The sequence below is a fragment of the Bactrocera tryoni genome, chromosome 3 (genome assembly GCF_016617805.1).
Source record: "Bactrocera tryoni isolate S06 chromosome 3, CSIRO_BtryS06_freeze2, whole genome shotgun sequence".
NCBI lineage: Eukaryota > Metazoa > Arthropoda > Insecta > Diptera > Tephritidae > Bactrocera > Bactrocera tryoni.
In genome coordinates this window covers 82,111,928-82,124,375 of record NC_052501.1, presented here as the reverse complement: position 1 = coordinate 82,124,375, position 12,448 = coordinate 82,111,928, and the positions used below count along the sequence as shown (strand labels likewise).

The 12,448-nt window shown below is 35.7% G+C and overlaps 3 protein-coding genes across 3 annotated transcripts; 1 reads left to right on the top strand and 2 right to left on the bottom strand.

Annotated features, from left to right (window-relative positions):
- Window positions 1-7,244: 7,244 nt before the first annotated feature.
- Window positions 7,245-7,748, top strand: LOC120771785 (general odorant-binding protein 56d-like). The gene is made up of 2 exons (XM_040099979.1): window positions 7,245-7,320; window positions 7,407-7,748. Exons 1-2 carry the CDS (start codon window positions 7,261-7,263, stop codon window positions 7,746-7,748), a joined length of 402 nt encoding a protein of 133 aa, XP_039955913.1. The 5' UTR covers window positions 7,245-7,260.
- A 198-nt stretch (window positions 7,749-7,946) lies between these two features.
- Window positions 7,947-8,436, bottom strand: LOC120772451. Its single transcript, XM_040101074.1, has 2 exons — window positions 8,374-8,436; window positions 7,947-8,300 (listed from the first exon to the last, which is right to left on the bottom strand). Exons 1-2 carry the CDS (start codon window positions 8,434-8,436, stop codon window positions 7,947-7,949), a joined length of 417 nt encoding a protein of 138 aa, XP_039957008.1.
- Window positions 8,437-10,793: 2,357 nt separating this feature from the next.
- On the bottom strand, window positions 10,794-11,806 carry LOC120772880. The gene is made up of 2 exons (XM_040101726.1): window positions 11,747-11,806; window positions 10,794-11,681 (listed from the first exon to the last, which is right to left on the bottom strand). The coding sequence occupies exons 1-2, from the start codon at window positions 11,804-11,806 to the stop codon at window positions 10,794-10,796; spliced, it is 948 nt and encodes a 315-aa protein (XP_039957660.1).
- Between the last annotated feature and the right edge of the window lie 642 nt (window positions 11,807-12,448).

Below are 12,448 nucleotides of genomic sequence, written 5' to 3'. Positions count from 1 at the left end.
TTTAAATTTATCTACAAAAAAGTAAAGATATTAGATTCTCTAGAGGCCCGGACCCGGGTATCAAATACCAGCTGTACTAGTTCATTCATAGAATCAATAAAACTAAGCAAGGCTCTCTACAACTAGAGATCATTCTAACCATTTCGAAATTTCCACTAAGTTTGAAGAAATATGGGATTTAGTGCAGCGGCTTCTTAAGTACAGAGAAATAGATTGAATATTTTGGTGTCTTCAGCTAATATAAAATGCTTTAGAGAAGCAATATCCTAAATCTTAAAGGGTGATGCACTGATTAGAGCGACCCTCCAACTTTTCGATACCATTTTTGTAGTACGATTTATCCTTTGCTTCAAAATAGATCTCAGTTTCATTTTTTTGAGATCTGCTAACAGAAAATAGTCGCTGATGGACAGATCTGGAGAATACGGTGGATGTGAAAGCATTTCGTGGATTTTTGTCAACGTTTTCACTGACTTCTGACCCAGTGCATTATTTTGGTGAAACAGCTCTTCCTTTTTCTTCAAATGCGACGGTTTTTCGGCTATTTTGGTAATGAAGCGGTATAATAACACTATGTAGTAGTCGCTAACCATTCTCAAGGTATTCCAAAAATTTTATTCCATGCTTATTTCAAAATACAGACACTAAAACCATGAAGCTGATTGTTGCGTTTTTCTCCGCTTTGGAGCGGGTTTCTCGTGTGCAGTTCACTTGGATGACCATCGATTAGATTTCAAACTGAAATGATGGAGTCATGTTTCTTCCATTGTCATATATCGACGTAAAAACGGAAGTTCATTCCGCTTAAGCACCTCCAAACACTGCTACAAATCATTAATTCGTCTTGGTTTTTGGTCAAAACTGAGGTCGCGCGATACAAACTTGGCACAGAGCTTTCTCATACCCAAATATTAGTCAATGCTATGATTTACACGTTCAGTTGATATCATTAGAGTTCCTGATATCTCGAACAATTTCTCCTTACGGTCATCCAAAATAATTTTGTGGACTTTTTTGATATTTTCGTCGGTAACAATCTGTTTTGGGCAGCTCCTACGATCGTCGTCTTTGATGCTCATTTCGCCTCGTTCAAACTGAACAAATCCCTTTTCGACGCTTGATTTCCCAGATAAAGAGTACAGATAATGTTGATTAATTTAAGTCTTGGCCTTAACAGTATTTTTCCCCCAAAAATCAATATTTTAACAACAAGCGAAGTAACTTTTTACACATATTTTTCATAAAAACAAAAGTTACTTCACTTAAAATGATTTAATTCACAAACTAATGATCCGAGAGCTATCAAGTTTATACACGCGCTTTTCGAAGGTTGGTTCAAACTAAAAATCATATGGATTTTATTGTAAGAACGACCTGTTGTATCATGGATTTTATATACTACAGAATCTTTTATCCGTTCTAGCAGTATGATCAAATAATTGTTGTAGACTGTTAAAATAAAAAGTATTTTTCTCTCTTTTTAGATACCTTTCTCCCAAGAAGATCGAAAATATGAGTGAAGGAACAAAAAAATTACTATGGAAGATACGTGGGTTCTAAGCCACAGCTGCCATCTGCATGTTAAAAACTAGTCTTAAGAGAGTTTTGACAAAGTTCTCATGAATAAAACAGACTTCTTCTAAAACAAAAAATCAATTAGTTGTTTACTGTTTGTCACTTTCAGAGCAGGGAAAATATTCCGAATGGAGCTTGGAAGTAATCATAAATTTAGGCTGTTGTTTGAATTGAAAAATCAACTAATATCGCTTCATAAGTAATAATTGAATTATAATTGCAATCTGATGAGACGTTAACAGCTTAAAGTACTAACATTTTTTTTTTGTAAGTTACCGAGACTAAATTTTGCATATCGTTGCTGGACATTAGTATAATACGAATGACGTAATAACGTAAATAATTAGTACAGTTATATTAATTACTTAATTAACCAATTAGTTGAGTCTAAAACAATACGGGATTCCCATATTTTTAGCAAAGCGCACTATTCAAGTTTTACAGAGACGTGACGTTTATAAGATTCTAAGTGCGGTTGGACCTCTGTAAATGCTCTGTTGTTGATTGCACAAGATCTGGTTATATTTTTATACTCTCGCAACAATGTTGCTAAGGAGAGTATTATAGTTTTGTTCACATAACGGTTGTTTGTAAGTCCTAAAACTAAAAGAGTCAGATATAGGGTTATATTTACCAAAGTGATCAGGGTGATGAGTAGAGTTGAAATACGGATGTCTGTCTGTCCGTCCGTCCGTCTGTGCAAGCTGTAACTTGAGTAAAAATTGAGATATCATGATGAAACTTGGTACACTATGGCTCCATAAGAAGGTTAAGTTCGAAGATGGGCAAAATCGGCCCACTGCCACGCCCACAAAATGGCGGAAACCGAAAACCTATAAAGTGTCATAACTAAGCCATAAATAAAGATATTAAAGTGAAATTTGGCACAAGGGATCGCATTAGGGAGGGGCATATTTGGACGTATTTTTTTTGGAAAAGTGGGCGTGGCCCCGCCCTCTACTAAGTTTTTTGTACATATCTTGGAAACTACTGTAGCTATGTCAACCAAACTCTACAGAGTCGTTTTCTTCAGGCATTTCCATATACAGTTCAAAAATGGAAGAAATCGGATAATAACCACGCCCACCTCCCATACAAAGGTTATGTTGAAAAGCACTAAAAGTGCGTTAACCGACTAGCAAAAAACGTCAGAAACACTACATTTTACGAAAGAAATGGCAGAAGGAAGCTGCAACAAGGCTTTTTTGCAAAACTGAAAATGGGCGTGGCCTCGCCCACTTATGGACCAAAACCATATCTCAGGAACTACTAGACCGATTTCAATGAAATTCGGTATATAATATTTTCTTAACACCCTGATGACATGTACAAAATATGGGTGAAATCGGTTCACAACCACGCCTTCTTCCAATATAACGCTGTTTTGAATTCCATCTGATGCCTTTTCTGTATAATACGAGTATATACATTAGGAACCAATGATGATAGCGGAATAAAACTTTACAAAAATACGGTATTTGAAAAATATGTAAATGACGTATAATGAAATCTCGATTATCACTTTATCATGCGAGAGTATAAAATGTTCGGTGACACCCGAACTTAGCCCTTCCTTACTTGTTATAAACTAGTTTTTCAATTGCCCAATATTCTATTCACTTAAGCAAGATATATGCCGTACTAATCTATTCTGCTTCCCTATATTGTACGCTATGACTAAGCAGTTTTATATATTGTCATTTACATATTGCTCATGCTTATCGCACATTAATCGCGCAATTAAATCATTATTAAACAACGACGAACGCAACAAAATTGAAAGCATCACAGCTACTTAGGGAAATGATCGTTAAAATAAATTCACTATCCCTTAACTCTACAGCTACATATGTGCTTATGTATGTAGGTTTATGCATGTGAAGTTGACAGCAGAAATAAATACCCATAAAAATCTATTTAATTTGCACATCGATTGCTAATTAAGTATGTAGATGAGTGGTGAATGAAAAGATACTAGGCGAAGCAAGATTGATTCGAAATTAAGTCAGCGTCTGTGCTAAACATTTGCATATAGCTGATGACGGGAATATACTCGTTCACCCAAATAAACCTAATTTGTGTTATTTTATTGAACTTTGTACCGCATTAAAAACAATAAGTTGCATAAATATTAGTACAATATATACACATGTACATATTGTACAAGTTCATATTTGTATTCATAAACAGTTGGTTTTATTGAGTAAGAATTCTAGTAAACTTGTTGAAAGATTCAATAGTTGACTAAGCGTTAAATGAGGATTTAGATTAAAACAGGTGCATTTCTTTTAGTAACTATATGTTCAGTTTGTATGAAAGCTATACGCTATAGTAATCCGATCTGACCAATTTTTTCGGATATTATATTATGATCTAAAGCCGTAATCCATGTCAAACTTCGTGTAGATACCACGTCAAATGCAAAAGTTTTCCAAACAAGAACTTGATTCCGATCGTTCGGTTTGTATGGTAGCTATATGCTATAGTAAGCCGATCTGAATAATTTCTTTGGAGATTACATTGTTGTCTTAGAAAATAATCTATACCAAGTTTCGTTAAGATACATTGTCAAATGTGAAAGTTTTCCATACAAGAACTTGATTCCGATCGTTCAGTTTATATGGCAGCTATATGTTATAGTAGTCCGATATAGGCAGTTCCGACAAATGAGTAGCTTCTTGGAGAGAAAATGACGTTTGCAAAATTTCAAAACGATATCTTAAAAACTGAGGGACTAGTTCGTACATATACAGACGGACAGACAGATAGACGGACATGGACAAATCGACTCAGCTCAACATACTGATCCTTTATACATATACTTCAGACCCTCCGACGCTTCCTTCTGGGTGTTACAAACTTCGTGACAAACTTAATATACCCTGTTCAGGGTATAATAACCCATGTGCCTTTACAAAAGATAGCTCAGCCATAAAGAAGTTGATGAAATAAAACTTAGTACCATAGCACTCCCGATGTATCTGAAGATGGGTCCGAAAGGCACGAAATTTGAAAATAAATGTTGTCACGGCGCAAATGTGATAGTGCTCCCCATGTAAATGAACTTTGGTTCCGATATGCACGAAGTTGATGTATAAATTTTTTCATATCCCCCCGTGAAGTATAGTTTATTTTTGTCAAATAATGTAATATAATATTTTTGTCATATAATACTGAACGTAAAATGGGTTTGTGTTTAATATGGATGATACAGCCAATTTTACGATTTTCGTGTTTGGAGATGATTTTAATCCATATGAGCATATTAAAAAAAAAATAATTAGGGAAGCATGGATAAGATCATCTCAGGTCATTAACTGGTCTTTACTTTCCCCAAAGCTCAGATTGTTAGCGGTTAACAAATTTCTGGTAATCGGGTTGACTTGACAGTAATATAATATTATCGAAGAGGTATGCATAAGATACAAGACGCATAATGTCTAATCTAGAACTAAAGAGATCACTACAAAGTTCTGGAATATTGTCTATAGTGCGCTGAATCTATAGTGCGATCTCCTCGAGCGTTGCGGGTTCGTTGGAGCAAGCCTTTGATTAATCATACTCCCATAAAAAAAATTATCTAGAAAAGCTAAATCACATGATGTTGGCGGTCTTTTGACAATTTCTTCTTCTTCGTCTTGTTGTAATTAGAGATCATCCGCGTACTTTTCATTAAATTCCGCGAAAAAAGTTGCTCAACGACGAGTACGTGAAGTTATATATTAATCTTGGACAAATTCCAAGTGTGATACCAAAGCTCAGCGTGAAATGATGAAATGTCAAACTTTACTGAACATAAAAAATATTTGACAAAAACTCGTAAACAATAATGAGCGTCACGTGCTGTAGTTAATTGAAGAATTTTATATTCTGTGGAATATTTTTAGCCATCGGTTGTGTGGTAATCGCTTTCAGTAACCTTACGGTAGTTTTTATTAAATGGTTTTTAGAGTGCAAATATTTTATTCCTAATTAGCATGATTCAGTCATTTTCGATTACTCTCAGACATACAGAACCTATATTTGAAAAAAAAAAACATATTCAAGTATTACCTGTACAGGTCAATTGAAAAGTGCCCGGCCTACCATAGTATAACACATTTTTGGAAAAATTCAATTTTTTATACAACATAATTCCCTTCCCTTCAAGGCTGATGCACCGATTATAGCGATTCTTCAACTTTTCGATACCATTTTTGTAGTATGATTTGTCTTTTACTTCAAAGTATATAGGTCTCAGTTTCTTCGATCACCGGCGATCGATGAAAATTTCTTCCCAGCGTTCGTTTTTTTGAGATCTGAGAACAGGGAATGGTCGCTGGGGACGAGATCTGGAGAATTCGGTAGAAGTGGAAGCAATTCGAAGTCCAATTGATGGATTTTTGCCCTCATTTTCACTGGCTTTTGACACGGCTTGATGAAACTGGACTTTCTTTTTCTTCTTTATCGGCGATTTCATCTTTTAAACGATTCAATAACGCTATGTAAGAGTCGCTGTCGATGGTCTTTCATTTTTCAAAGTAGTCAATAAAAATTATTTCATCCGCATTGCAAAATACAGACGCCTTTACTTAGCCTGTTGAGTTTATCCACGCTTTGAAGCTGGTTAATCGTGTGTAGTCCACTCGGCTGATAGTCGATTGGACTTCGGAGTGAAATTATGGAGATATTATTCATCCATTGCCACTTATAAACTCAAAAACTCGGTTTTATTACGCTTGAGCATTTCCAAACACTACTTACGGTTAACCAAAATGATTTGGCAGACGGTTTTGATGTTTTCGTCCTCAACAATCGCTTTTGGGTCTCAACTGCGTTTACCGTCTTCGGTGCTTTCTTCACGAAGTCTAAACTTAACACACCAATCATTTATGATTGATTTTCCTGGAGTAGTGTCTGGAAACTCGTCATCAAGCCAAGTTTTTATTTCAACCATATTTTTCCCTTTAAAAAACAATATATTATTAACAACCGAAGTTCTCTTTCATTCATTTTTTCATAATAACAAAAGCGGCTTTCGAAGTTTATTACTAACTAAAAATCGTACTAATTTAATTCTGATAGCGCCATCTACATATGTGTCAGGCCGAGGACTTTTCAATTGTTCTGTTTTTATAAAATAATGTATATATGAATGTATTTTTATCAATTTTTTTCAAATTTTGAAAGGGTTTTCAACTTTTAAGGTCATTTTAAGTCTCGACAGTATAATTAGTTAGTAAACAATGTGCTATTCACCCTTTTATAGCTACGAAAAATAATTATTTTGCTATCAGTAATCGTTTTTATATGTATGTGCTAACTTTAATCGAGGATTGAATTTAATGTGTTTTGAACAAAATAAAATAAAAATTAACTTTATCATCAAATCAGATTAATCAATTGTATTTGCAGTAGTCCACATGAGTAAAGTACTTGAATGCTAATTTGTATTTAACAATTATGTAGCTTAATTTAAGCGCACAAATGACACTAGCAAGCAATAAAAGTTAGACGAAAAATTTTTAAGAAAATACATTTTTTTCACATAAATTCTATACTTAATACCGGTGCACTATAGAAAATCAAAACATTTCAAAACTGTCTATATAAAGTGCAACAGTTGTAAGTTGCAAACTAGAGCAAACTCTCTTGACTGCTAGAAACCGTAAAATAATCACCATAGTCTCCAACAACTTCGAGGAAATGAAATCGTATATTTTGCTAGCCACTTTGATTTCACTCAGCGCTGTCGCGACTCATGAGGTAAGAGGAAGCACAGATATACACATCAACAGAACAAAATATTATTATATACACGAAATTCCTTTTATGCATTACTAATTTCGCAGTTGAAGTCTAATAAGTCAACTCAAGCCCATCAGTACTATGAGATTTGCCTGAAAGAATCTGGTGCAAGCGCAGCACAGTTGGACGCTCTGAAAAAGGGTGATTTCAACGCGATCGATGATAAAGCGAAATGTTTTCTAAAATGCGTCCAGAACAAAAAAGGAATTCTAGAAAACGGCATGCCAAATGAAGCAGCCATCCATAAGGTAATGGCGCCGGCGGTTGGTAATAGTGCGCCAAAAAATACGCTAGCCAAATGTAATGGTTTGAAGGGTGCCAACGAGTGTGATACCGCCTTTCAGATATATAAGTGCTATTTGCAAGAGCATGCTGTCTTGATTTGAATTTTTATTCTCAATACAATAGTGTAAGCAAAACTTATGAATATTCTAAATAAAATGCATTTAATTCAACAAAAAGCTCAAACTCTCAAATGTTGGTCATAATTCTAAGACTTGGTTCGCTACTGAAACTATTTTCACGAAATCATTTCGCTTCATAATAAATTTTTGAAAGAATGCTTCCAGCTATCAATAATAACTTTAAACACCCAATTTGGCCAAAGCGCACTTTTCAAATTGATATAGTCTATCACATCCGCTACTACCTTTGACCGACTCGCATGTACCCAGTGCAGCAGCTAACTTATTTGTATCCGAAATGCCGCTAACCTGCGACATGTACTCGAGTGTTTTAGCCGCATTCGTTTTGCCAGTAGAGTCGATGAGACCAAGTTGTTTGTAGTAGCAAAGCTGGAAACATTTCAGCGCCTCAGAATCGTTTTGAATGAGCTTACTAATGATAGCAGCGGCTCTAACCTGATTGGCATCGGTGGCTGTTAGCTTGGCCTCCGCGATGCATGCTTCACGAGCAGCTTTATCGTCGGCTGCGTGGAGCTATGATTTGAGAAGCAATATGAAATTTAAAATAATTTTAATTAAAAGTTTCCTGCAAATTTTTCAGACTTACCTGTGTTATAGCACTGCAAATGAATGCAGCAAAGAGCAGTTGGTATAAACCGTACGATTTCATTGTGATGCTTTCCAAATACAAGTGATAAATTTCGCGCTGAAATATGTGGTTTAAATAGTGGAAAATTTATTGCCTAAAAACTTCTCAACAATCATTTAACCTTCTTTCTTTTTTATAGCACAAAATTGTGATATTAATTTATTCAATTATTGTTATGGTAATTTAATTAAAACGCAGAAAAAAGTAATTGCCTCAAATTTCAATGTACATTTTTTATGTTAAACAGTTAACTGAATTTGATTGAGTAATTATGAGCTGTAGCATCCAAAAACTGTGTTGAGTTCAACCATGCAGCAATTTGTGACAGTGGTGCAAACATTTCGGGACTCAAAGCGGGCATAATCTACGACTGACTTTGGAAGTGTACTAAAATGCTAAAATTTGTCTGAAATATTAGAAAATTCAATTAACTAAAGTTCTACATGGATGTTTCAATCTGAAACTTACTATAGTATCGAGCTGTTCGTGTGCCTTGGATCGCACCTCAACAAATACTTTTTGCATCCGTCGCTCGTAATAATTCAGATTTTTAAATGAAAGCAAAAATCTGGTAAACTTTTCTATATAAAAAAATAAAAATCGCATCATTTCGCTTTTCTTTTTCTATAGATTTTGAAAATAACGATCAAGAAAAGTTGGAAAGCAACTTATTGTCTAGATGCCATTTTTAACGGGGTTTTCAATAAGAACACTACAAAAGTAGACCGATAGGGACAGCAAACGACACCACATTTTTCCCCTCTTTTTTGACTCTTCTCTTTAGTAAGGTTTACCATTTCATCATGGAAAAATAAACGATCCAACCACGAGTCGAAATTATTGAAACTTATTACGGAAATTCGGAGTTAGTGGCCTCAACTTTAAGAGCGCTACTTCCAATTTTTGGTTGTCATAATCGTCCTTTCTGATCAACAGTTGAGCCTCTAGTGGAAAAATTGGAATCCACAGGCACAGAAGACCCAAATCAGTCTCTTACACGTCGTTCTCAAGCGTTTCGCATCTCTGTGACGTCGTTGTGGCAAGTTTTGCGAAAAAATCTTGGCCTACATCTTTATAAGAATTAACTGACGCTAGAACTGAAGCCGTTTGACCAACAGAATTGTCGTATGTTCGTGAATTGGGCTGAGCAACAACTTGAAAATAATCCGGATTTTCATCGAAAAATCATCTTCAGCAAAATATGTGTTATTGGTCAGGCAGAAAACCACACGTACTCCATGAGTCACCGTTGCATTCCGAAAAAATTACGGCTTGGTGCGGTTTATGGGCCGGCGGCGTACTTCTTCCGTCATGATCAAGACCGGCACATTACTGTGAATGGCAATCGCTACCGGTCAATGATAACCGAATATTTTTAGGCCGAATTAAATGATGTGAACTTGGATAACATGTGCTTGTCACTATCGATTTGTTAAAAACCAAGTGTCGTGAACGTGTTATCTCATGAAATTTCCTAGACAATTGGCCGCCTCGGTCGTGCGATTTGACGCCGTTAGACTATTTTCTGTGGGGGTATGTCAAGTCTATGGTCTATGCCAACAAGCCGGCGACGATTGTTGAACTTCGTACGAATATCGAACTTAAAATTGCAGCAGTATCGGCAAGATCTGCAAGCATGCCCGTGGTGGTCATGAAAGAGAAATCGAGTTCTATACATTATGGCATCGATGGAATGAAATGGTATTTCATTGATATCGCAAATATTTTATTTAAGAAATTTTTTGTAGCGCTCTTATGAAAACCCCGTTGTACTATTATAGAAAAAGTTGTGGTTAGCGTATTAGGGAAACTTTCAAGTACTTGGTGTCAACCAGATACGAGTGTCTGTTTAAAAGCGATAGTGAAACTATAGGTTAAGTTGAATGAGAAAGTAACTACTTGAGTTTAAAAACCTGTTCTTCCATAAGCTTTTCTTTTAGGGAAAATTGTTTTCTTTTTTTCTGAAAGCGGATTGAATAAAACATGTCTGATTCTTCCAAAAAAAAACTAATAAAGACATAGTGGTGTTATAAAAAGGTTCAAATTATGCCACATTCTTAAATCAGCGAGGATATTACTTGAGATTGTTGCTTCTAAATTAGAAAAAGGTTTCAATTTTGAAAGAGTTCATATTTTGAAATCAACGACTTAGTAACTGAAAGGCTACAAGACTTCAAGCCACACCGAAATACGAAGAGAAAAACGAAAAAAAATGTGTTTCAGTGTCCGAACATTGAAAAAATCAGACAAGTAACTATGAAGCTTCTATTATAATACACAAAGCTGAACTTTATTTCCAATATGTATATATAACAGCCTTTTGCCTAATCATTTTGCTGCTTCTTACTACCGTATTACGGCTTCCAAGCTATGCTCAACTAAGCCTCATTCCAATTTTGTAACATTTCTCTGAGCTCCACATCTGCATCCATCAGCTTCAACTTCTTTTTCAGCTGTTTCATCAACTTTTTGACTCCAACATCTTCAGTTGTGGCATTCTCCGCATTAGCATATGTTGACAGCGTTGTTTCTGTTTCCTCCATGGCGTACGCTTCCTGCGTAGTTTCAGCTTCCGGTATTTCTTCCCCTCCCTCTTCATCTCTTTCACCAGGATATGCGCTCTCCAGCACTTTGCGTATACGATTCTCCTCTTCAAGTGTCTTCAAACGTATGTAGCATAAATGCATTTTGTATAAAGATTCACATTTATTATTTGTATTTAGATTCATGCACTCCTTCACCAAATGGCGTTCCCGCCCGACAATAGCATACAGCTTCGCGAAAAGCTCTTCATCCATATAAACACCTCTCGAGATTAAACCTAATTGTTCGTAGAGACAGTAGGCGAAACATTGCAAGGATTTGTCAGTTTTTCCATCACTTCTGATTGTCAACGGATATTCGTAATCCAACGCATTATTATTGGCCTCATTTATATCCGCTTGAGGTTCATAAATAATACCATCTAATTCGGTTTCTTCGGAGACTAAATCATCCTCCTCCATGTCATATAAATTTGGTAGCTCTGTACTCGTATCATCCGTGGTGTTTAGTTCGGAATCGCGAGTGAGCAAACTCAGTCGAAAACGATGCAATTCCGCCATGGAGAGTTCGGTCTCTTTCATACACGAGCGCAGTACAGCAGCGGTGAGTGCGGGTCGTGCTTGTTCTTGCTGCACTTGTTGTTGGTGTGTCTCCAAAAGCTCCTTACGACGTTCCACGTTCATTGTTAGGGACATGTTCATGGAGATCGTGATGGTGCGTGACTGTTGATGAACTCAATATTGTTACTCAGCACTGAAGGAAGTGTTAGTTATCTCACAATCCTTACCTTTGCATTTTGCACTGTGGCGCCGAGCAAGACAGCGAGTAGGCTTAGTGTATAATACATAGAAAATTCGGTGCTTTATTTCTTTCTGAGAGTTTCCCCAAATGCATTTATGCCTTTAGAAGATTTGATAAAAAATTTATATAAAAATGTACATCGTGGCGTGGTGCCGTTAGCTTTTATAGGCGCTGCAAATTGGCTATAAAAGGTAGCTATCAAAATTGTATTGATTTGCTTATAATTACCATAATTATAATTATAGCTAATTACTTTGGTTTACGTTTATGTATTGGATAATTTTATGCTTCAATGGAAAGGTTATTTTGTCATTATAGCTCGATTATTACCTTTAGTTTATGGTAGTATCACACTTCAACCCGGGTGTTGATTATGAGTTTTAGAATCAAACGAGTAGGTATTTGAAGTCCCCGCTCGTATTCACCGGACAAAATTTTGATACTAACTAAGTTTTTTTTAACAAAAGCTTATCTCCATTGAGCTTAATGAAAGTGGCAGGAAAATGGTCAACACTTCAAGTCAAATGTACAAATATGGTTTCCTCCGAATTAAGCACCCTATATATTTATAGAGAAAAACTTTTAAGGCTTTCATGTTTTATCTAAAATATGAATATTTTTGGTCACAGCACCAGATAGATCTTTTTTGTTAATAATTAAAAGAAATAAGCTTTCCCAAAATATGGGT

Excerpts from the sequence above, each read along its gene's own strand:
- LOC120771785 (XM_040099979.1), top strand. The coding sequence starts at position 7,261 with ATGAAATCGTATATTTTGCTAGCCACTTTGATTTCACTCAGCGCTGTC. Across the intron at positions 7,321-7,406 it reads GCGCTGTCGCGACTCATGAG|TTGAAGTCTAATAAGTCAAC; the intron begins GTAAGAGGAAGC and ends CTAATTTCGCAG.
- LOC120772451 (XM_040101074.1), bottom strand. The coding sequence starts at position 8,436 with ATGAAATCGTACGGTTTATACCAACTGCTCTTTGCTGCATTCATTTGC. Across the intron at positions 8,301-8,373 it reads TTTGCAGTGCTATAACACAG|CTCCACGCAGCCGACGATAA; the intron begins GTAAGTCTGAAA and ends CTCAAATCATAG.
- LOC120772880 (XM_040101726.1), bottom strand. The coding sequence starts at position 11,806 with ATGTATTATACACTAAGCCTACTCGCTGTCTTGCTCGGCGCCACAGTG. Across the intron at positions 11,682-11,746 it reads CCACAGTGCAAAATGCAAAG|TCACGCACCATCACGATCTC; the intron begins GTAAGGATTGTG and ends GTTCATCAACAG.